Source organism: Apteryx mantelli, chromosome 2 (assembly GCF_036417845.1).
Source record: "Apteryx mantelli isolate bAptMan1 chromosome 2, bAptMan1.hap1, whole genome shotgun sequence".
NCBI lineage: Eukaryota > Metazoa > Chordata > Aves > Apterygiformes > Apterygidae > Apteryx > Apteryx mantelli.
This window is the reverse complement of record NC_089979.1, coordinates 35,078,993-35,104,792: the sequence shown is the minus strand read 5'-3', so window position 1 is coordinate 35,104,792 and position 25,800 is coordinate 35,078,993. Positions and strand designations below refer to the sequence as shown.

General features: G+C 35.1%; 1 protein-coding gene across 1 annotated transcript in view; it reads right to left on the bottom strand.

The window, feature by feature from the left end:
• The window catches only part of RP1 (RP1 axonemal microtubule associated), a 184,676-nt gene that overhangs the window by 28,108 nt on the left and 130,768 nt on the right, over positions 1-25,800 (bottom strand). Inside the window, exons 37-45 of the mRNA XM_067290018.1 lie at positions 23,078-23,156; positions 22,041-22,172; positions 21,289-21,470; positions 20,576-20,662; positions 16,469-16,601; positions 14,936-15,075; positions 8,690-8,942; positions 3,966-4,207; positions 1,311-1,437 (exon numbers count right to left, since the gene is read on the bottom strand). Of these exons, the coding sequence (XP_067146119.1) occupies positions 1,311-1,437; positions 3,966-4,207; positions 8,690-8,942; positions 14,936-15,075; positions 16,469-16,601; positions 20,576-20,662; positions 21,289-21,470; positions 22,041-22,172; positions 23,078-23,156 (1,375 nt within the window). The remainder of the gene's footprint in view (positions 1-1,310; positions 1,438-3,965; positions 4,208-8,689; positions 8,943-14,935; positions 15,076-16,468; positions 16,602-20,575; positions 20,663-21,288; positions 21,471-22,040; positions 22,173-23,077; positions 23,157-25,800) is intronic.

The following is a 25,800-nucleotide window of genomic DNA, read 5'->3' as shown; positions in this document are numbered from 1 at the left end:
ACACTTGTGTGTATTTAAATGTTTAACACTCCTATGAAATGTCTCCTAAGGTATGGATGACACTAAATTATTCAAAATGCACAGCTCTGTTCTGAGCCTCACTGGATTCAACTGAAACTGAGCTCAGCCAGAAAGAGGACAACTTTTGTATTTCCTCTGGATCATGGTCCAGCCAGTAGTTGGCTGCTCCACACTGTACTAGTTAGCTATGTGCTTCAGCAGGTGATTTCAAGAATGGTTGTGTATTGTCTGACAATTTATTATAATTCCTTATTTGGGCATTTTTTGACTGACTGTTTATGTTAAGTACTCATTTGCACTCCCAGAGAAATGCATAAGACACTTGTGATCTGGCCCTGAAAGCAAGAAAGAAGCAACATCCCCAAAACATTCCATTGAAAAGGTAAAGATTATGGGGAGGAGGCAGAGAAAACAGTATCTGTCCTCATGCTAAATGCTCCTCAGAAACAGGAACAGCATTCCTAAAGTTTTAAACATCCGTGCTCTTTTAGAAAAAAGTGAAAGTGGATAAAAGGCAAGATGCCTTTTCAGGGAATACCCCAGCAGTACTCTTCAGTTCACATTCATGGAACTTCTGTCCAAGTGTCTTTCTTGAGGCTAGCTGTGGAAACCTAGGGAAAAAGGCACGCAATATACCGATTACTTGGACTACTGAACGAAGCCCTTAAATTCCTGGGAAACAGAGGGGACTGGAATATCCTCATGGTAGAATATCCACTTAGGGCAAGAGCTGCTGCATTCTTCACTAACTTTGGTTATGAATTCTCTTAAGGTACACAGAGCAAACCAAAACAATCTAGTCTTGAGATGATGAAGACAACTCATACGAAGGCATTTTAAGATATTTTACCACTAGGTCACAGGAGAAGAATGCCTGAAATTCTAGGAACACAAACATATACGTTTCTGGTGTTAGGGGCCATGGATCTCTTTCTTATCTGAAATTACACTATTAGACTTATTTCCTTTGGATTTCCTTTGTTTCCTCTGGGGGAGAACTAAATAATATAAAGAAAAAGCTGAACTCTGAGTACAGTTCAAAACCCTTTTAACATTTTCAGTGCTGTATGTTTGCTCTTTTACACGTCACAAAATGATATCAGTCAGACTTGGAATGCAAAATGCACAGCTAAATATACAGACTGAGAATTTTTTAAACAGTTGTGTAGACTGCACCTAGTCATGCATCACTGGTTAAAATGAATAGAACGTATCTGCTAAATCCTTTGAGCTGTTCTTAGCCTTCATCATTGACCAAATTTTTCTAGTGTTTCTGATTTGCAACAAACCTGCTGGAAAAGGAAAACCAGCTATGAGAACTGGAAGCTCTGCCACTGTTAATCCTTCATCCTCTGCAAAGTTGCGAGAAAAGGGAAATTCTAGAATATTTTTACTTTCTCTATGTTGAAGCTTTACCTAAATAGAGAACAAAAAGAAATTGTTGTAGTGTCTGTGTCATGGGCTCTAATACAAACTAAAGCAAGGGACATGCTACTACTCACAGACGAGAGAGAACATGCAGTCTCAATAATACAGTGGAAGAGGAAATACATCATTCTAAAATGTTTTTTGAAAGCAGTCTGTTAAAAGGGATGGAATAAAGATTTTCCCAATTAAAATAATTAAAATATTGTCAATGTTATTGCTGTAGAGATTGCAGTAGGGAGGATAATGTTTTGGAATGGTTCAGAAAGGTTCCTTTATGCAAGCTATTCATCCAGTATCCAAGTGAAAAAGAAGGGCTGATATGCCCCTTTCAGCTTTTGAGAAATGTCAGTATGCCTTAACATTTTTCAGTGCTGAATGTTTTCTCATTCAGAGTAGCTGGAAAAAAAAAATTAAGAGTTTCTGGGGAAAGCTGAAAAATAGAAATCACGCATGTTTTTATGACATGTATATCATCTGTACATATGTATCATGTATATATTGATTATATTACTGAATATTTTGAATGCCTAAAAAATACTGTATATACAGTGATAAAAGGATGATAAAGTGATGAAAAGGAGCAAGGCAGCTAAGTCTTACTATCAGGAAACTAATTTTAACAATGAGGCTTCTTGCACTATGGAACTGCCACCTACACTAAGAGAGAGAAGTTAACTATCCTCTAAACTATTTAAAGCTAGACCAAAATACTTGAAAATATGTTGCAGGACGGAACCCTCCTTTGAACAGGGCACAGAAAAGGCCTAATCATTCATTTCTTCATGATCTAACATGCTACCTTTTAAAAATGACCAAACATTTAACCCAGTGTGTTCACCATATTTGGTTAGCAATTCTCATTGGTAGATAGCAGGATTATTTTTATCTTCAAAGAACTCCTAATATTGTTTCATGATGACCGATATGTTGAAAGGATTTTTTAAAATGAAGTACAAAGTGTAGTGCAAAGTTAATACCATTTCTCTTTCATACTAAACATCTACTTTTCTGAAGTTTCTTGAAAATCAGATTTCATTTAGTATGTTATATTTCTTCAAGAACAGAAAGAGGCAAGAATAAAGATGTTCTTATCTCTGAACTATTGCATTCCCCAGAAATAAAGTATATCTTACTTTTTTTTTTTGTCCTGGACAGTCTGTTCTAATGGTTTCAATTTCCTCAAAGACATCGAGAGAATTATTTTGCAGTCATGGTTATAAAAGTGAATTCTGAATCTAAATATGGAATTCAACCAACTGAAACATCTGCATTTACTTGTGATAGAAAGGGGAAATCTCAAAGAAGTCTGGTCTTGTAAAATCAAAATAAAGTAGCATAGAAATGACCATCCTGGTTCAGACCAGCAGTGTAAATAGATTGCTAACCTGTCTTTGATAATAGATATTATCCCCAAGCTAGATACTTCATACAAGGATTCAATCAGTCCTGCTATGGAATCTGTGGAACAACAGGGGAATATATATCACAAAGCAGAAAAGGTTATATTTCTTTCTCTTAATCCTACCTAATGTAAATGTGGATATTTTCTTTATCTATATAAATGAAGGTGATTTTTTTTCTAATTCAGTGTTGAGTCATTGCTATGACCTAATGAGGTAAAGCAGGATAATAGACGTCATTGTTTGCAAGTGCCAAGTTTCTGTCACATTTCAATGTGACCCACTGTCTCCTACAATCTCCAAGAAGCAGTCTTAATTTTATCAATAGATTTGTTACTAAGGAATATTTTATCTGGCTAGAAAGACAAAGTTAACAACCTGCCTACCAGCTAAATGTCAGGGGGTTCAATTCTCTATTTAATATCATGTATCAAAGATGAAAATTAATGTTTTCTCCAATTTTTAACGAGAACAAAATAAAAATATTAAGGGGAAAAGTGTAGTTGCAATTTGAAAGAAGATGATTCTTTCCCTTAGACTTCTTTTCATTTTGCCAGCATAAGAGGATAAAGATACTTTTTCTATAGTAAAGTGCCACAGCAGTTTCAGTGTGATGTCAGATTTTAGCTTCAGCATCTTGGACATCAGAAGAAAAATTGTCATTTTTGCTGTTCATTTCCACATGCCAACTTAAATGGCAGATATTTTCATCAAAAGACATTTCTAGTGTCTCACTTAATTATTTGCCTTGAATCACTGGGTCCACAACATGCAACAGCCAATTTGGAATTATGTAAATACTGCCATGCATGCCAGTGATTACAGTTCTGAATAAAGGCCTCTCGATATGCTATAGATAATGGCACATCTGTGTATACGCCTTCCAGAAATCTACTTACAAGATTTACAAGATTTTTGTTATTCAATGCTATTCTAATAAGTCTTTTGAGCACTCTCTGAAGTTAGCACACCACAAGTGTTACCAGATCCAGTTACTTCTGTGAATTAAATATTATGTAATTTCAAACAGAAACTGGATGTAATAACTACAGAATATGAAAAAATTTAATTTTACAATAAATACATAATCTATAATTATTATTATTATTTTTTTACCTCACGGCAATGCCAAGTCTCTCCTTCTCCAGCTTCTTCAATTTCTAGGCGAACTTTGCATATAGTATTGAATTTCTTATTTAGTTCAATTGAAGTCTCATAAATCTGCTTTTTTTTAAGAGATCCTTTGGGAAATGTGACTGAAGCACAAGTACCTTTTTCACCACATACAGTTAGAGACATTTTAGGATTTATGGAACTAGAAGAAGCATCACTAGTTGTGACAAGGACATCCCAAGTTCCTGTTGAAGCAAAACAGTAGAAAATAATTAATGGGTTGGCTGAATATCCAAAAGAATACAGGAATTAGTAACAGGGTTTAGTGAGTGACTAGAAACTCAATCCTGCCTTTGCATTATGAGAGAATCTTGAAAGATAACAGATTCACTGATTATCACTGATTTAGTACACACACAGAAAAACAGACTGGACACTGGCCTTTCTGTAGGATAGTTGATCCTTTAAAGATGGACCAGTCTGGTAGGACCATGCACATAAAACAGCCAGTTACGTGTTAGAAACTTATGAAGAGCTACGCCAATTCACTGATCTCTTTCCCTTCATAAATGTTTCATCTATTGATTTTAATGTTTATCTGATTTATCACCACTCAAATGCAGCATATTTTCTACTAGATATAACCCACTATCAGGTTTGCATTTTTTTTATTTCAACCATTTGAGGAGCTATTTAAACTAGAATGTTAATATTTGCTACAAATATTCTTTAACAAGGTGCTGATGAGATAAACTGGTTTAAAACTTGAAATGTGGTATTTTTATCACATATAACCAAAATTATCACTCCAGTAAAGTACAAAACTTTATTCATTTGCTCTGTAAAGAAAATGTTTAGTGAGAGATTAAAAATAATTCTATACAATACTTCATAGATTTTCCTGCTTTAGGAACACAGAAAACACCCAAACCAGCAGTTTTACTTTATAAGAAAAATGGAAAATTACATTGAAAAGAAATAACAATTAGTTTTCAAACTAAAGGTCAGGTTTGAAGCACTTGGTCTTTTAAAAACTCTAGCTGAATTGACAGTCATCTGAAGGCTCATAAGGACTGCAGACTTAGACTAGGTAGGCTCCTGAGTAATGGCTGTGATTCTATAACGAACAGAGATGCTAACATGTTCAGTTAAACCTCCAATCAGCAAGACATTTTGGAAGATCAGAAACCTGCACACATCAAGAAATCCCACTGACTAAACTGTTTTTAACATGTTCATTCATGGAAACAGAATATATGGAATTCTCAGGGCTCATCAAGACCATGGTTTCCACTTAAAAAGTCATGACTTCTACAAGGCTTTTATCACCTGGGCTGGTGCAGAACTGATTGAGCACAACTGATTTTTATTAAGATAACTGAGTTGTGCTTATATCAAGCAAGCCAAAGGTTGGTTTTAATAATTTCAAATAGTTGTTTGGTAAAATCAAGGATATTTTACTCGAAGTAATGCAAATTGTGATTTTCTGAGTTTATTTCTATATTTCTCCTGCAAAGTCCAGCTTTCTAACCACAACAGGCAAATCCTTATCTTCTGGTGTAAATTACTGCAAATAAAGCTTTATTACTTTACAGCAGCTGAAGATCCATACTATGAATTCAGGACTCTGTGAAGGTAAAAAATTGGCATTCACATTCCTTAAAATGATGTAAAATAGCTTCAGAGGTTATGACTTCAGGGCTAATCATAAATAGCTACCATTTTCATGTCTATGAGCATTAAAAATAAAGGAAACCAAGGATAACATGAGAAAAATGCACAATTGCATCTATTTTCAGCCTTTAACTTGCTAGTCTAGCTACACCAAGCTTTTTCGCTATCCTTTCCCAGGAAAGATTTGCCACATCCCTGATCAGCATCTTATATCTTCTTTACAACTATTCCAGTATGAACGAGGCCTTTTGGACACAAGTGATCAGAATTGTACATAGCACTCCAGAAGAAATATCGCTGTTTCTTTGTACAGCGGCCTTAATTCTTCTTTATCTTTACTGATAATGCCTCAATACATGTAGGGTTACAATTACTTTAGTCATAACCACATCACATTGCTTTCTCAATATTATCCTGTGATCACATAAGAAACCCAGGTATTTCTCCTGCTCATTTCCCACTGATGAACTTTTATAGTATAAATAATTACAAGGCATGGAGATACAGAGCCAATACATTTTTTAGATTCTTATCTACTACTTAGGTTCCTAACTTCCAAATGAAATTAACAGAAATTAGGAATCTGTACAAGAGTTAAGAGCTTAAATACTTAGTAGGATTTGGGTCTAATTGCGTTCAAGCTTTGTGCTACAGAATTCCATTCCAATGTTTTTCTTCCAGTTCTCAAAGTCTTTGAGTTTATCACACAACTTCCTAATCCTTCTAATAATATTCCCTGACTTTTTAGCATCAACAAATTTCATTAGCACGTTCATTCTCTCTTCTCCAGCTCATTACAATTTTTCCTTTTACTACTACTTTCCACTTTCTAATTATTACCTAATAGTTTCCCATTAAGCAAATAAAATTCAGTACTGAAATTTAGACAGGTTGGATGCCATTACATTATTCCTACTAGGAAAAAAATGTTTCTAAAAAGTATCAACTTTTGTTTGACAATCTATCTTTAGTAAACTCATGATGCATTTCTTCTCATTTCCTACTACCCCTGTTATCTTAACTATTCTTTTCTTTGAAGTGTGTTCTAAAGATTTGCATATGTTTGATTACCAGGTCTATACTCATCTATGTTATGCTTTCCATTTTTAAAAATATTGCATTTGCTGTTTTCAAGTCATAGTTTTTGTCTTCATAACATTATTTCCTTGCTACCAGATCTGCTATTTCATTTCCCAATTCTTTCATATTCTTTCAATACAGATACTCCTTTGGTTGACACTGTTGGAGTGCACGAAGCTCTCAAATTTCCCTTTGCATTTCAGATCTGGTGATTTCCAATAGCCTCATTACCATTAATAACTTTGGTTTTGCTTCCCTTGCCAACATTATGGGTCCTCAATGGAAAAAAGACAAAGCGTTCAATTTATTTAGAGATTTTACCTACTTCACCTCTAGTCTCTGCTCTATTGTTCCTGCATAGTCACACATTTTATCTTGTTCACATGTTTCCTTGTTTATTTTATAAGTAAATAATTGAAGAGCCTTGCTATTTGTTTTAATTCTCTTACAAAGTCTGACTCAGCTTGACATTTAGTAATTCACACTGTATCCTCACACTTTCTGACCTCTAAGGCGTAGTGCTCTTTGCTGATCAGTCTTTTTTTCTATTCTTTTTAGGCTCTGTGCTTGCTTGTAATATTCTTTCTGAAGTTATTATATATCGAGAACAGAACTGATTTTGAATACATAAAGAATGAATATTACTAATCATAGGTTTCGGAAAATATTAGCAAGCCTGAACTCAAAATTTTGGGCACTATGTGCCTGTGGGAAGCAGAGGAAGGAGAACATTGTTACATAGCTACATTCAGATACTAGTTAAGGTTTACAAATAAGGATGCAAGTTTTCTCACGCTTTTTATATTATCAGTTAAGAAAGACAGATTCTGCCCAGCCTTAAGCTGATGCTCTGAATTAACCTCAGGAGAAGCCTGCCTCATTCTGCAGTTAAATAGGGCAACTACGGAGACTAATTTTTTAGAGAGTGGGAATTCTTGCAATGGCACAATATAGGTATTTCTTATTTAAAAATTGTCACTATTTTGATGAATTTAGCTCAAACCCACTGATCCTATGCTCATAGTTCCATGCTATGCTTTTGTTGTCTCAGCAACATTATTTTTATATTTCATTAGATGATACAAAATATCTGCTACTGGACCAAGAATAGGTAGCTAAATAAGAGAATACATACTACTACCTGTGTCTGCAATTATGTATAATATGAACTCTCAAAGGATAAAATGGAATATCCACGAGCATGTAAGTTAATGAAGATCAGTTTACAAAATTGCTGATTTAGGTTAACAGCAATTAACAAGGTTAACAACTTCAGAGTAGTTAACATAGGCTGATCTACCATTTCTAAATCAAATTTCATAAATGGACCTAAAACAACATTTTACGTCTTCAAAAAGGACAGGTGAAAGAGCTAAGAAAAACAGTGCTATGGCAAAGAATAGAAGACTTGACATGTTTTCAGTTGTGTAAGTTGTTCAGTGTCTAAGTTGTTTTGGTCCTCTTTTTCTTTGAATGTTTTGAATAGAATATTGGGTTCTGGTCAAGTAACTGTTTGCAAGAACTCATGCCATTGATGTAAGTAAAAAAGAAAACTACAAATAAAAGCAAATGCTTTTTGCAAATATGTGAACATACGGGAAAATTTCATTCTGCTAAAAGAAGAGGTTTTGTATCTCTTGTGATTTCATCACTGTTGCAGGAGCCTTCTGCTCTGCATTGACTGCCATATGGAGCAACCTACCTCTTTCTGCTTCATCTTTTTGCGAGCCTCAACTAAAAATGTACTTTCTTCATTGCCTCCATCACTTAATGCTAGCCTTTCTTCTCTGAAAATTTTAACTGTATTTACCAGCTTTGGAAGTATTTGGAGAGACAGTTTGTCTGAAAGATGCTATTCACATCTAAGCTCTATTTCTGTATGGTTCTTTTAGTCTTAAACATAACCTGAAAAAATAATACAAATTACAATTAAAACAAAAGCCTGACCAAGCTTTGATGATTCTAGACCTTACCATGAATCTTTCCTGTCAACATCCCATTTCTGACTTTTCCGAGAAGTCTCAGCATTCGTTCCATCTGTGTATCACCAACTCCGCTGTCTAACCATTGTCGGCATAAAAACACATATTGGCCATCAGTCTTGCCTGATTCATGGATGATAATTTGGTCCAGATACCATCCAGCACCATAACCCACATTACTGTGCTCAACAAGTACTTGGCTTAAGAGTCCAAGGTCTATTGCTCTCAATTCAGACATTCTAACCTGAGAAAGTAAAGGAAAACTGAATAGCATAAAACTGATTAATCCATTCATTTTAAAAACATCTTTAGCAAGATTATGTTTGGAAAGACAGATTCCTTTCAATCCTTTTCTTCCTGATAGCAAAGAAAGATATCATAGGCTGACATTCACGTTTGGAGACCTTATCATTCATAAAATATGTGGGTCCTTGAATACATACATTTTTCCTTGCTCATTATCACTGCATCTCAGGTTCTATTACAAAAAACATCCTAAAGAAGTTTGGGTGGAAAAACCTCAGATCATTAATTTACTTGCAGAAGTCTCATGAAAGTTGTAGCAAGGCTCTGTAGCCTTTGCTTTACCAATCCAACATAACTGAACCAGAGAGAGCGCTAGAAATGTCAGAACACACGTGGTAAATGGAACTTTGGTTTAAATAAGGCACTTTATTTTTAAACGTTTCAAAATCTTTTATATTCTAAATCTTTTTTTTTTTCAGATGGGAAATGTGTTACTCAACTCTGAACAGAAATACTGACACTGTTGATGACTATGCAAACAAAGGATGATACTGACATTAGAAAGTATAACTAAGGCTGTGCATACATACAGGCAAGAATTGATGCGCTCTTCAGATGTAAATAGACATCTGTTTAAATATTGCTATGGCTACCAGTAAACAAAAGCTAAATGGCAACTGCACAAGTGCATGTTGGGATGAATAAACTATGCAACTGAGAGAATGAATGTGTTCTGTGCAAGAAAGAATATGAGTGAGTGGGCTGATACATGGGCATGTGTGTGGGTGACATTAAAAAAAAAAACAGATGGATAGTAGAAACAGACGCTGTAATTTTTATTTGTTGCCAACCAGTTTGCCACCAGGCAGGAAAAAGCATGAGGACCAGAAAGCAACAAAAGAAGAGATGATTTTTAAAAAGAATTATGTCATCTGATCCGTTCCCCTGTCTGTGTGGGACTATTCTCTACAATGTGCTCAGAAAAAGAAAACATCAGAGTTATTATTCCTCTCACAGCCTTAGGATTTCCAGCATTCTTACCTTGACATATCCATGATCTACCCAAACAGTTACCATGGCAAGTTACAGCCCTTCATGCAATCCATAAGCAGCCCAAAATAGGATATAGCTGTGAGGAACAGCTTGTAAATAACTTTTTGGGAGCACTCATTGCTTTTTAGTTTTATTCTTTGTAGTTCCAAGCCAAATATAATTTTCTTTTCAGTCTACATGACCCTTGACTTAGAGGAAATAGCCTGTATTGCTACTATTCATGGTCCTTCACAGCTAACTCTATCTGAAAAGGGATCTATCATTAGTCTCATTCTTTGCGATAATTAACAGTCATTAGACAACAGTGGTCACAATCACCCATTGTTATCAATGAACTCTCATAATAATATATTAAATTACCTACTCCTTCAGCATTAGTAAGAAAGTATTTTTGGTTTATATCATTATATTTCCTTTTTCTTTTTTCCCCCCTCAGTGTAAAGACATTTGGAATGACATTAAACACACTACTGGAAGTGTAATTAATGAAAACCAAAATGATTTTATTTAAATTGGCTTGCCTAATTTAGATACAGTGTTAGATAAGTGGAGAATTGTAATTTTGCCTATTTAATCCATTAAACTGGTGAAAAAGTTAGACATATAATTACTTAAATAAATATAAAACAGACTTACTTTTTGCAATAATTAAATCAGTTTTACTCTTTTCTCCTACATTTTGCTGATATTTTTTGTCTTCTTGCTTGTTCTCATTTCAAGACTTTTATCAGTCAAGAGAGATCCTTTTTTTCCTACATCTCAAGTTTCTCAATAATGAGAGTATCAATTAACTTTGCCTGTTCTTTCCATATTTTCCAGGGATATTGCTGATATAATCCTGTTCCTCAAGACAGCTTGCCATTCTTGTCCCTTCCTTCCATCTCCTATTCTTATACACTGTCACTAAACCTCATTCCAACCTTTTTATTAATCTACTTCTTGTAAAAAGAATGACTGAGAGTACTATGTCAGACCACAGATCCCTCCAGCCCAGTATTCTGTCTCCTACAGCTGCCAATAATATGTTTCTAAGGAAGAGCCTATAAACAGGGTAGATTGTACTTAGAGATACTTCTTGAACATAAACTCTCCCAGGCTTTAGCAATTTGTGGCTCAGTTCCTGAGCAGAGGTTGTGTCTTTCTACTTAACAGCACTCAGTGAAATTGTCTTCCATGACAGTGGGCAGTGGCTTTTTCAGCCTACCTGCATTTTACCATCTGCAACATCTTTGGCACAGAGTATCTTGGATTAATTTTGAGCTGTGTAAAGAGCTACCTCCTTTTGTTTTGAATCTACCACCTGCAGGTTTTGTTTAATGCTCTTCAGTCCTTGTGTTTCAAGAGAAATAGAAGAATTACTCATTGTCTCTATGTCATTTTATTTTATCTCCCTCGGCCTACCTCTAATCATCCGTTCTCCAGGCCAACCAGTCCTTGTTTGCTTAGTCGTTTCTTGTATGGAAGATATTCCATATCCATGGACATCTTGTCACATTTTTAAGACAAGGGAATCAGAACACAGCACAGCATTTATTATGCATGCACACCAGAGAACTACCTAGAGGCATGACTGTATTTTCTGCTTGGGTTTTTTTTCCTTTTCTAGTAATTCCTAAAACATTTGGTCTGTTCTGTTTTGGTTTGATTTTGCTTTTATTGAGCACTGAGCCAACATCATTACAGAACTACCAAATGCCAAGCTCACTTTCCTATGGGCAAAAGCTATTTCAGAGTCCATCACTTTGTAAGTAAACTTAGGATTTTTTTCCCCCTCACAGCCATTGCTTTACATTTAGCTACAGTAAATTTCATCTGCCATTTTACTACCCAGTCACTCAATATAATATCTTTCATATTTAATACCTTGAATAACTTAGTATTATCAGAAAACTTTGTTATGTCACTACTCACCCCTTTCCCAAGAACTTATTGCACAGAGAAAAACACAAATACACAAAATGTTTAGTCTGAAGAAAACTTCCATTCTCCAAGGTACAAAATAGGGCGACTGGAACAAAGGGTCTCTTTGGGAAGCTGCTCAGCACTCTTCTCTACTGCTCACTATTGTGGCTCTCATTTCTTAAACACTAGCAGCTCTGTCACTGATTCTGTATTAATGTCCAGCTTGAAATCGCCATTTAAATTATTTCTTTTTGGATCTCTTCTCCAGGTTATGTCACAAACCATGTACCTTTATTTTTGCTATTAATTCTTCTATTTGCCTATAACTATTTGCCCTCAAAAATGCCCAGAACGAGCCTGTATTCTTAATAAGGCACACTACATCACAAAGTTCTTCATATATTTTAATTACACACTTTGGACTATGAAAAAAAAATGGCTAGCAGAAGGAACTTATAAGGAAACAAGGGAAAAATGTGTTTTAGTTTGGATTTGCATGTAAATGGAGGATACTGAGAGGAGAGATATGAAGAATATTCTATTTTATTGTAATGAGGAAACCTGGTCAATAAAGTGGTTGAAGATTTTCTGAAAGAAGAGGAGGCCAGTTCAACAGAAATAGAAGGAACAAGAAATCAAAGAGAGAAATTCTGTAATGGAAGCTGAGGAGCTTGTTGATTTGGGGATTTGAATGGCAATCTTGAACTAAATTGTGAAATTATATCAGAATGGGTTAGTATCTCCTATTTGCAAATGCATTCATCAAGGTAAAGTAAAGCAGCAGGATTCTGCAAACAATGAAATCTAAAAAATAGGACTGCAAGTGACTATAAGAAAAGGTGGAAGAGAAGAGAAGTACACTACTTAATACTTTTAGTAGGAACACTAAGGCCCAGTTATTAAATATCTCCCAATTCATGCTGATTTCCCCAGGTACTAGGACACTAAATGTCGGAGTGGGGGGACGGGCCCGGAGTAACGATGAGTCTCAATATGAGTATGGTTGTTCTCCCTTTATTAGAGCTTACACAGAGTATATATAGACAGGCGATAGAGCATGTGCTAGCAATAGCTGTATGATTGGTTTACAGTCTCTGTTCACGCGCCTAAAGCGAATACATGATTGGTACAAAGTTGCTGTTCCCGTGGAGGGGCTTGTCGGCCCCCTCCTTGACTTGTTTACCACTACTTGCCTTCCCCCTTTGTAATGGTCTAGGAATGCTCAAGGACAGTTCACATAGCCGTGGGATCCTCCCTCCATCGTGAAGACAGGATTGCTCACTTCTAAGAGATCATGCCCCTTTTCACTTAACCATTCTTCCACAACTAAATATTGTTATGAATCTAACACTAGATTCTTTCTGTGAAAAGGGTATATTAAGCATAGTTTTGAAAGACGTATGTCATTTTCCTCAGCAATAAATAAGGCAGGTAAACTTACTTGATTTTATATATAAATATATATATATATGCTTAACTCCTTTCAGCCTTGACTAAACTATTGATTATCTTAATTTATGGTGGGAAAAGAGGGATAGAAGGAAGGTGAAATGATACATTCAGATCATCAGGTAAACTAGTGACTGAAATTAGAAAAGAATGTAGGTTTTCCACATGTGAGCACGCTACATGACACAATCTATTTACAGCAACAAGTGTCTAATGGCTAAGGTTTCAGACAAAGAAGAAAAAAGAGAAGCGGAGTAGGTGTTGGAAGATTTTTAAAGAGGTTGGGAAGATATTACTAAAGAGTCTGAAAAAGATAGGAAGTGTAACTAGGATGATAAAAGATATGTTCCACTATACAAGAACAATGAACAATCCAGAGAATAAATAAGGATAAAAGTCTGTAAAATCAAGAATGGCAAAGTGAGGGTGATAAGGAGAAAGTAATTCGTTGTCCCTTCCAGTAAAAGAAGTAGGCACATCAGATAAAACTAGCACGTGGAAGGTTTACACAGATTATAATGAAAGTGTGATCCTCACTGCTACAGGACATTGCAGATGCTAATCATGTTTAAAAGAGATTATACAAATTCATTAAAGAAAAATTTGTCTATGGCTATTGAACACTAGGATGTCACGTCTGATTCAAGAATATACTTAGCTGAGAATCACTAAAGTCTGGATGAGCAGCTTGGGCAGCGTGTAGTATGTTTCTCCTATTTCTGTATTCTTCCCTGTATGCCTGCAATTAGCTACTATCAGAGAGGAGATCCTGGACTTGATAATTTTTTGTGCTGAACCAATACAGCCACCCTTATATGTTTCTATGTTTGATAAAATATTTTGACATTATAAAGCAAATAAAGAAAAAATTGCCTAATGGTAAGTAAGGCTAGCAAAGCAGTGGAACAGATTGCCTAGGAAAGCATCTCAATCACTAAAGATCTTAAGAAACCACATGAAATAAGTATAGAGGATCCTGATTTAGTATAGAGTGATCAAGTGAAAGATCTCTTAAAAATCACATCTAGTCATATCCAGGCTGAGTCCAGGATATATGTGAACATGTTGTGGAGGTATAATCATTAATATGTTGGTTGGCAAAGTTTGACCATAGAATTTTCCCCTAAGATTTGTCTTGAGCAATTATAGTTTAACATTTACAGACAGCTTTACATGCTTACAATTCTATTTTTAACCAGTTAATTAACATATGATAGCTAACAAACACATTTTAAATGTCTTTCAGCTATATCTGGACAGTTCTTTTAGAAAACAGATTTTAAAGGAACAGTCACGGGAAAGAGCCCTGATATTTCTATTACAACTTCACAGAGAACTGAATATTAAGCCACAGAATGCTATATATCCTTGGGTTCAGTTCCAGTTTCTACAGTTAGTGATGGTTTGTGGTTTTTAAACTTATTACTACTGGCACTATTTTTAAACTGTAATCTAAATTGAGGTAAAATGTCTATACTTAAGTGTCATGTCAATGTACTTGATAATTGAAAATAAAAAAAATGGTATTGGAAGACAATAATAAGAAGAAACACATTAAACAGGTGAGTAAAATTATTCAGTACTAACCTGTCCTCTTTCAAAATTTGAGTGCCTTAGCCTCCTCTTGCAGGAATCGCCTTGCTCTCCAAATACTGTGATAAATACATCTGCATCAGTCCCTGATGCAGGCAATGTTCCCGTATGAATGCTGATCGAATAAAGCACTTCTGTCATGAAAAGTCAATGAAAGAAGACATTACCAAATCAGTCTATTTAGCAACGTAACTACCAAACATTATAAATAAATTTATTCCAGGTAAATGATTAATTTCAAGACCAAGGAATGAAGAAATACTAATTGGCATTAATGTTCCATCTGAGTTTCATACATACATCTGAGTTTCATACATATCTACCTCATGACAACACAGTAAACCATTGCAGATGAAATGTTCTTTTTGAATCACTGTAACAATCCATGCTCACATTGCAAATAAGGAAAATGCTATCTTAGTTCTGGAGTCTTATCCAGAGGTCACTGAAATCATCTGAAATAACCTAACTGATCTTAGTGGACTTTGTAACCAGCCTGGAGTTGTATTAATTGCCTTGTCTTGTATTAATGAATACAAGCCTTGTCTTGTATTAATTAATGATCTTAAATTGATTTAGAATTTATGGATTGTAATAACATTTTGCAAAAGAAAAAACACAGAAATAACTAAGCTGAAATCCACTTTTTGTTCTGGATCAGCTGCATTCTGTTTTAGCCTGGCAATTTGATAATTACAGCTACTACCAATTAATTTGGTCAGGAGAAATGGCTCATCTATTATTCATTACGTTATTATTATTCACCACGAAGGATGGCTTGCTATGACTTTTGGCTGATGAGTTATGTAGTACACATTCCTTGAGGCAGCACGACAAAGATTTTTTTACATGGGTTCTGTAAACTCTGTGAAGAATTACATAACAGGCTACTAAGGCAGAAATCCATTTGCAGGCTACCTTTCAATTGGACAGTGAAAGGGGATACTTTTCAGTGTCTTAACTAAAAACTTCTATTCATAGAGCATAATGAATGAGAGGGTTTTTTGTAAATATTGCTTAAAATGTAATCAGAACAAAGGAACATGTTATCAGATATTTTAAACACAATGATAAAACAAAACAGAGAGCAACAGGAGCAGAAATGAGGCTTGGTGAAAACTTCAGAAAATATTGTTTTTTCCTTATGTGAATCTTGCCATTATGACTTTATGCGTGCCTTTTTTAAATATGTGATCCAGTTTCTCATCTCATGTAAATTGCTCTTTTCCAAAAAATTTCAATAGAAATATACTAATTGGGGTTTGTACTTTTTCAGACATTCAGACTGGTACTTAGCTTTGTGAAAACAATACATGTCATTTGCTTTAAATAGAAAACAAAATTGAACAATACTCCTTAGTAAAGACCCCACAGATCACACAAGGGTTTTAACTGAACCTTTAAAAATAATTTTGAGTGTTTTTTTCCATAAAATGCACATTTTGTTTGTTCTTTTAGGCACTTCATAAATTTTTGTGTGTGTTGGTGCATTTTCTTGTGTATTTATTTCTTAGTTCAACAGCATACCTCTGAGTGGTTTCTTATCTGGTCTGACTGCTGCTAGCTCTGTCACTGTTTCTGACCCATCTTCTCCAAATAGACACTGGGCTTCAGTGCAAAAGCCCAAGTCTTGTTTGGTGTCCAGGTCTTTCAGACGAAGCTGCAGGCAAAAGCAGAAACAGATCTTTTTTTTTTTCTGATATATTTCATTTCTTGTTTTCATCCTAACAGAAACTGACATTTCTTTCTATCATTAACATACACAAACACACACACAAATTCTCTACAAAGGCTACCTGATTCTGCATATAAAGAGCTACAGTAGTTGCCGCATGGCCCTGATTCTGCAGCTTGATATTTATAGGTGGATTTTTCACTGGGTATCCACATGGGTTTGGGGTCCATTTGTAGGGACCCAAGTGGAGGATACAGATTAAATCGACCTGTACATACCTGCTATTTCAGAATTTCAAATGAATGAATACAATTACAGCAATCCTATTAGTATTTGCCTGTTTTTCTAGGGCATTTGTTTTGCTGCTTTTTATTTGTTCAGATGTGACTTGCTATATCACAGCTCGGATTTTCAAAGTTGGCAAGAATTAGTTGCCCAATGGCCTTTGGGGATCCATGTGGGAATAAGGCATTTGAATCTTAATGAATTCCAATAGAAAGTATGAGCCTAGGCCCATATTCATTCCACCTGACTTTGGAGATGGCAAGTTAGGTTGCAGATCTGTGATCAGTTTAAGCCAGCCTAATGCCTAATACTTATATGTTGACTTTAGCTACCCATTCCTGTTCACCTCCTTTTTGCCAACACTGGTGTTGTGTCACCAGGCACTGAAACAGATCAGGGAACTGATCCAGCTGAAAACTAAATTTCAAAAATTTATATTAGTTCTGTAAGCTGGCTCAGCCACATCAGCACCAGTAGAGGCGCAAGGGAGAGGCAAGGAGGAATAGCCAGAACAGGGCCATCTTGCGGGGGCATCCTGCACTTACCAGCTGCGCACAAACTGATTGTGAAAGCACAGCTGTGGGAACCCATTATCTTAGGTACTCACAGAGTCAGGGTGGAGATCAGATATCCTAGATCAATTCACAAAATATACCATAAAAACATATCAAGCATATGCAGAAACTTTTCTGGTAACTACGATATTCAGGATTGAACTTGATACATAGCTAATATCTAGAAGACCACAGAAATGGTTTCTTCAGCCTTTCAAATCTCTTTGTATAGAAATATTATATCCAAGACATCAAAGAAGAAAACAGTCCTGTCACCAGGATATACAGTAATTGAAAATTGTTAGGCAGGGATTCCCAAAATTACTCTGGTCACTTATTATCACACTGGAACAGGCAGCAGCAGCAAAATAAATCATAATATAATAAATGAATAATTATATAATTGAATTATATCATTGCAATTATTAGAAATTTGAGAGTTCCTAGGTTAAAAATCTGTCAAACTTTCTTGCCCTTGAGTTCTTAGAAATGTAACGACTGAACATTCTCCATTCCTATTTATGCTATATGCCCAGTGCCTTGCAAAATCAGGCACAAGACCTCCAGATGAAAGAAAACAATTTCCCAAGATAATTTCCAGAGCCAAACAGGTAGTTTCTGGAATGAACAAGAGTGTTTTTATTTAGACAGTATTAAATTCCACTAAAATTGCAGCCATTTGTGCACCTGTTTTTGCACCAGCAATAACTGAATTTGTTTATACTAAATTTCTAACTCCTTGGCATACACAAATATCCTCCCTAACCCCTATCAGTATAAACATGTCTAACTAAATATCTCTAAATATCCAAAACTCTTATCAGCATTAAAATTGTACTAAGAGTTAACCGTATATTTAGACAGATGACTTGCAGAAACTGGACTGAAAAAAAAAGTTGTATAAATTTATGTAGGCTTTGGCTTTAAAGTAAAATCTGCCTGACAAATTCCTGTTAGTCATAAAATTACATCTAAGCATGAACGTTTTGTCCAGATCATAGAGCATTTGTATATTTTTTATGAAAGCAAAAATGATTTTGTCTTTTATTTCTCGGTTGGGAGAGATACTGTATTTTAATTAAGGTAAAGCTACTATTTCTACAGTATATTAATCTTTGAAAATTACAGAAAAGACCTAAACTTTAACTAAGGTTGGATCATTTTCTACTGAAGTGTACAGAAAACTGTAGGAGACAATGGGAAAAACTTTGGTATTCTGAAGGTGCTGTAAACACCAGAAGAGAAAGTGATACAAACAGTAGTGAACAGTGAACAGTAGTATATATAGTAGTGAAAGGAATGTAGGGGTTTTATCTTCTTTTTATCCTTTGCGGCTGCATCTGTAATCCATGTTTTTGTGAAATTTCTGAAATTGGCTACTACTTCTTGCATTTAAGGAGAATGCAAGGAAGACAACTCTTCCTTCTTTTCAGTTAGGGGACTGGGCTTGACCACTGATCCACAGTGAACTTATACATACTGACTCTTGCAGTTTTGCTATTTCCTTATAATGTCTGTATTTTTAATACACTTTGAGAGTTCTATTCAAACAAAACCAACTTGTTATGTTTTAGATTAAGATTTCATGTATAAATAATGTATATACAGTCTAGGAAATGAGTAATAGATGTTATAAGCATATTACTGACACAAGAAGTATGTGTTATTGTGGCTTATGTTGTGGGATGTAAGTGCATGAGTAGAAGAGACTATATAGGTCTATAGCAACCTATTGACTTGTTGGAGACTGTAACAATTTATAGATACTAATTAACCATTTACTAAATAACTATTAAGTATCTAAAAGTATAAAAGTATTTAAAAGTATAAATCACTTAACTATTTGCAGATGGTTGTCTTTCAGAAGAAAATTAAGCAAACCTTGTGCAGAAGCAAACTTATATTTGTGAAGTTTCTGCCATGTTTTGAATCACCGGTTCTGGAGACTGAAATCTTATATTAAATCGCATAATGGATATAATGAGGGTAGTGCCAACACATTTTTGCAGTGCTTCATCAAATGGCCTGGAGAAGCGTATTTAAGATGAGAAATTGGTTTTGCATACTTACCCATTCAATTCTTGGAGCCTGAACTGAGACTACAAAATTAGCAGACAATGAACACACTTTGGGAAAAAATATGAATAAGATGAATTCCTCCTTTATCCTCAGTGGAGCTCATAAACCCAGACTTAATATCCAACTTGGGCTTCAGCTATATAGACTGGTTATTCAAAAGTAATTATATAGTATAAGCCCATTCAAATTTTACCCTGAAATGCATCTTTCTTTAGGGTTTCCCATCAGAACAGCCTCTGGACTGTTCATTTGCTTAGGGAATCACCCTTCAATCTTTTATATCTACAGCAAGGTTAAGGAACTGCTGTGGCCCCTGCTCAGAAAAACATTCTTTCACTAGCTTGAGAATAATTCAATGCTATGTCCAAAATGCTTTTCAGGCCCTTTCCTCCAGGCACAGTATATTGATACAACTTTTCCTTGAATTAACTTTCAATATTTAAGTATTTCCCCAAAGTCCAAGTGTTGTCAGGCCTGAAACCTTTCCATTCAATCTCCCTACCTGCCCTGGGGAAAGGTATACATTTAAAACCTGGTTGAATCATAAGCCTGACAGCATTAAATCATTCCTCCACCCTTTTATGAGAGATCTTAAGTACATACTTTAATCATGTGTTTAACCCCCACTGATGAATGTGTTGTCTTGAATAAATCTCAAAGCATCAGCCTAACTGTGTTCCACAACTAGGCTGCTCTGTGTCAGGAGACAGTCAGTATTTCTATGGAAGGATTAACATTTCCCATCATCAGCAGAAAATGCTGCCCTTCATGTCATGATGGACTGTGCAGTATGGATCTGCACATCAGTGAATAGCTATAGCTACAAACACTTCAGCAAGCAGAAATGAGGTAGCTCTACCTGCAAAGATATTTGGACGCTGTAGGCATTCACCTGTAGACGCGACATAGTTTTGAGCTAAAAACATGTGGCTCTGCTAATGTCGTATCAAGCTGAAGTTAGTAATCTGTCTCTCAACAGAAGATATTTATACTGATATTATGCAAAATATTCCAAATTTACATGTAGTTTATTTGGAGTACCTTCTGAAGTTTAATTCCTCTTCCCAAACATGGACCAGATAGCAAAAAGGAAACTTTTGTTATATCTCCAATATCACCAACAGTCAACTGTTAAAAAAATAAGAAAAAAAACTGAACTATATATTTTGTAAACAACTGGAAGACATGTGATACGCCCAAACAAAAAGATAAGTGAACCAAATAAAAATACTGGCCAAGAACATTAATGTTAGGGTGAGGAAGACCCATAAAGATTGCAAGTTAATTTGGACTCACAGCATTTCATAATTTATTTTTCTTTTTCACTTTAAGAGTTGGCTGCAGAGCCTAGGCCAACATATGAAAAGCAAGGAAATGTATGATTGATTCTATATACCCAAGCTGCATTCATTTTATTATTCTTTTTTTAACTTTCTTAGTTACTTCCCCTCCAGGACCTCTCTGCTATCAAATTTGAACTCAAGCTGAAATTTTGAACTCAAGCTGATTTCTGGCTCTGGTTATTGTTTCTATTCTCAGCTATTTTGGCGCTCAAAGGAAAGGATGTCTGGATATGTGTATTAGACCACATGTAAAAAGTGCTCCAAGTGCCATTTCTTTAAACCATTGAGGTATAATTATCAACTGTGACAAAACAAAAAAGTCAGTTCATGCAACTTCCTATAGATGGGCTCCAACTCTTACTTTGCTGAAGCAGTCTGGCAAGATTTGTATGAAATAAGCAAGAAACCAACCAAAAATGGATTATTGTTCAGATTCTGAACTTTCTGCACAGAGGATTTCCCCTTTTTTCCAAATATAACAACTTGAATATCAGGAACATCTTCTGGTACATGCATACAGTCCACCCATGTTTGCCATCGTCCTCGGCTGTTAGTATCAATTTTTTTTGTAAGAAGAGATGTCACAGATGTTTCTGCATTGAAAATAAACATATATTCAGAGCCCATATCTAAGTAACAAGGCATATAAGCCATAATATACAAAACTGTCCTACCAAAGGGCTGGATCCAACACAGGCAAGTCAGGCAGCAATAGTACATTACTTAATTTAGCTCTGTTGGGATTGTGGAAAGCTGGGCTAGCTGCTTCATATATCTGCATGTCACACTCGTGCAGGGGTGACGGTAATCTTTGTATTGTTCCAAAGGTAGCACACCTGCTGCCAGCACCTGCTGCCACTCAAGGAGGGGGTGAGAAAGGAAGAGTAGTCCCTTCCAGAAGCACTACTCCTTACAACTACCTCTGGCAGCAGCAGGAACAAGATACCCACCACTCCCATTCCAATGTTTTCCATCTCAAGTATAATTTCCTCCCCATCTTCTTTTTTACAGAAGGCACGATTCATATTGGGTCAGGCACCAGTCCTTCACCTTTAGGGTTTCAGTGTTCAATTTTGCCTACACTGTGAAATAGCCTTGTGCTGGTTTTGCTCTGCCATGCAATAGGGATTCACGCAAATAAGGGACATTTTTGTTGGTATTACCTTTGAGTGGAATTACCACTTCTACAAAATCTTTCTTAGAGCATTTACTGATCCAGTTATTGTGAACAAAGATGTGTGTGGAGAAAGGGTAAATGACTTCTTTTATAACAATTTTTTCCAAGAACCAGTCATCTGATTGAAAATAAACAGAACATTATTAATTCATACTTTTAAAGCAATAATATATTCTGTCTATGTAGTCATAAGTTTCTATCTTGAGAAAAACAATAAAATATTGGCTTTTGCCTGACTTCTTAAGGACATAAGGCTTAGTCCCCAAAACAGGTTTTATATATGATCTTTGAGTTTGACCTACAGAATCATCTTATAGTCTTGTTTTTGACAAAGATAAAAGAACAAGAGAGGCTAGTTTATCATGCCCTGAAACAGTTTTATCTCCATTACAGACATTATCTGCACAAGTGGTATATCTGTAGAATCTCTGTTCTACTGCATCTGAAAACTGTTGGGGCAAAAGTGTAGATGAAGTATCAAAGGAGGTATCATTTCATGGTGCTCCTTGCTGTTGCTGTTTAAGAGGTAAGCATTTTTTTTAACTCCAAAAATTGTTATGGAGTTGAAAAGATTGCAAGAAAAAATGCTTCAGAAAGCACAGCCTTTTTTATCTGCCACTCAACCTCACATATCCAGAACTCATTAAAAAAGAATATATTTCTAGCGGGATAGAAGAAAGAAACTAGGAGGCCAGAACAGACTACCTTCTATGTCCCACTTCCCAATCTGAGGAACTGATTTTCTGTTCTTATCTTTACCTAGAAGCATTTAGATCTGAATAAATTACTCTTTTAAAATGAAAATGTCCATCATCCAAAAATGGAGAGGAAAGAAGAATGTCAAAAAGTGAAAAAATATGTTCAAAATTTTCTGGAACTTTAAAACAAAGCACGTATGATTTTTAGTCTTAAATTTAAGACATTACTGAAGTTCTAGGATTTTTTAAACCTGATAACTTACATTATTATGCTATGTTATTTGCTGTGATAGAGTACTATATACTAACTGAAAAAAATGCTGACCTTTTTTTGGACTCTTAAATCCAACAAGAACTTGGTTCAACTTGCCAAGGTAAACTGCTTTGATTTTGAAAACATCCACCTGCAATGTGAAAATAATTAAAATTATAATTTAGTTAAATTAAATATGTATCTGATTTTGACACAAGACTTGGTATCTTAGTGTAAGTAATTTTTTCTCATTCATGGCATTCCATTTTCTTTGAGTTCATAATAAAGCTGTATACACTATAACTGATATTTTCTGTGCCAGTAAATAATATGACTTCTAAGTTTCAAAATGTTGCTGTGGTTAATATGAAGTAATTTTAGAAACATTAGATACATCTATGATCCCTAAGATGATCACTTTAGTAGTCTCACAGACTGAAATAACCAAATCATATCATTTACTACTTCTATTGAAAGTACGTTGATCCAGAACGTCTTGAGTGTTACATATCTAACTCCCAAATAAACTGATATAAGTCAGGTATCTAATACTTTGGAAGATCTAGAGAAATTTTGTTTTCACTAAAATTCACAGTTAAATTAGTGAAAATTAGGCTGCTAAATGAGAATCGAATGGATATCTGAGAAGATTTGGATCTCTGTGTCTATAGAAGCCATGTCTATGATACATGATATTTTTCACATACAATAGAACTGCATGGTGACCAGACTTCCTGGAATCTTCTCCTTTTTCTCTACTGTAAATTTACTGTAAATGTCATCTTTCTTCTCTATCAATGAGAAAGTCACACTCTGACACTGGGGACATACATTATTTAATGTGTGTGCTTGTTTGCTTTTTTGAACTGGCCATCAAGAAACAAGGTTTGGAAATATACTATTCATGAATGGGTAATTGTAATTTCCTTGGGAAACTAGCTGCATAATAAAACCTCTACAAGTAAGCCTGTTTTATCTCTTGTGACTTCATGAGCTATCCTGTTGAAGACAGATCCAGCTGTCTTGGTAAAGCCTGGCTGAAAATGCAATTTGAAGACAAAAGCTGGGGACCTGTTTTGGAGTGTGAAGGCAAGCAATGAAAACTTTGTATAGTTCCCATAGTCAATGCCAAGTACCCTGACTTACAATAATTCATGCTATCTGTGAGGGCCATACAGATCACAAAAGTCATCTAGAAAAAAGAGCAAAGACTAAGAATAGAAATTAGGCATTTTTAGGCAAGCTGGAGTAAAGAAAACTGTGGGGAGATGAATATCCAAACAGTTGTTGCTTGAGATCTTTTTAGAGTGCTACAGCCCAGGATATAGAAAAGTCCTTTAAAGTTCCAAAGTAAGAATTTAGTCCTCCAATCAGGTTCACTAGAAAACTGACACAGAATCTGGATTATGCAGTAAAAAAATCCTCGTGAATCTGGAGAAGAGTTATATTTCCACTGGATTTAGTATTCACAGAAATCAATTATACCGCTCACAAGTTCTGTAAAAGTTTTATTCTTAAAGAACATTTAAGTATAATTTCTTACAAAATAAAGAATAAAGAAAGCTCAGTTCAGTTTCTGGAAAGAAAGGGGAATTAGTCCTTCTTTGAGGCTATACTGACACTTCATCCATTCTACTAAGCAGACTTGCTGTGCAGCTTTCTCCAAGACGTTTAAGGTATATTATATATACTTGCTCAGGAAAAAAGATAAATCTATAAAATTTCCTACATTACTGCTTAAAGCTAGATGAGCCCTAGCATCCTATCATTATTTTCTGGTTTCTTTTGTGAAGTCTGAGCTAGGAGTTTGATCAGTTCTTGTTGAACATGACATATGGCATTCATATTCTTTTCCACAATGAAGAAATTAATTAAAGAAACCCAAAGAATGCCATGAATAACAAAGATTCAATTTGTTTTCATACAAAAATATTCTGTCTTCTAGAATCTCTGGAAATGAAAATGAGAGTAGACAAAATAAACAGAGACATGTTTAAAGAATAAATGAAGCATATGCCAAGTAGATTTTTCTAGGTTGCTGCATTAGAGAACAAACTGTGTTTACTGGAGTCAGTGAAATACTAGCCCCTCTCCCTCCGAATTACTCTGTCCTTGTGCAATTATTTTGTGATTCTCTAAAAAAAAAACCAAAATAAAATTGCAAACCTGAACTCAAAGCAAACAGGAGGTCTAAAAGTACCAGCTAAATATTTCCTTTCTGATGTGGAATTTCTTTTAGTTACCCTATTCTTATACCAATAATACTCTAGGAATTACTCTTCTAGGAGGAGTCCTTCAAGTCGCTAAAAGCCAGAATATTTTTACAATGTATAAAAGCAATAACTGTGTGAAAGGACTGGAAACATAAAAAAAAAGTAGAACACTGCTTGAAACACTGATATTAGTGTTCAGAAAAGTTAACAAATCAAGGTTATTGCTTAAAATAGGCAGAAAGCCAAAACATTCTAAAGAAATTCTGTCAGTTCTATCAAGCACAGTATAGATTTTTTTAAGGCCTCCTCGGCCTTAAAAGTCTGGAATATTAGAGGAGAGCTTTTAGAGTATATTTAGTCCAACTCAGACTTACTTAATCAACTTAACTGATTTACTGTTGTGCAACGCTGATGATGCTTAAAAGCAACACGTTACTTCTGGAGAAAATCACCTCTCAGTTACAGAGAAAATTATGTCTACATGATATGCAGAAACTAATAAAGTATTTCTGATACCTGTACATGAAAGTTTTTGCATAAAAACAAGTTTTATCAGGAAGACATTTGCAACTTCAGTTACAT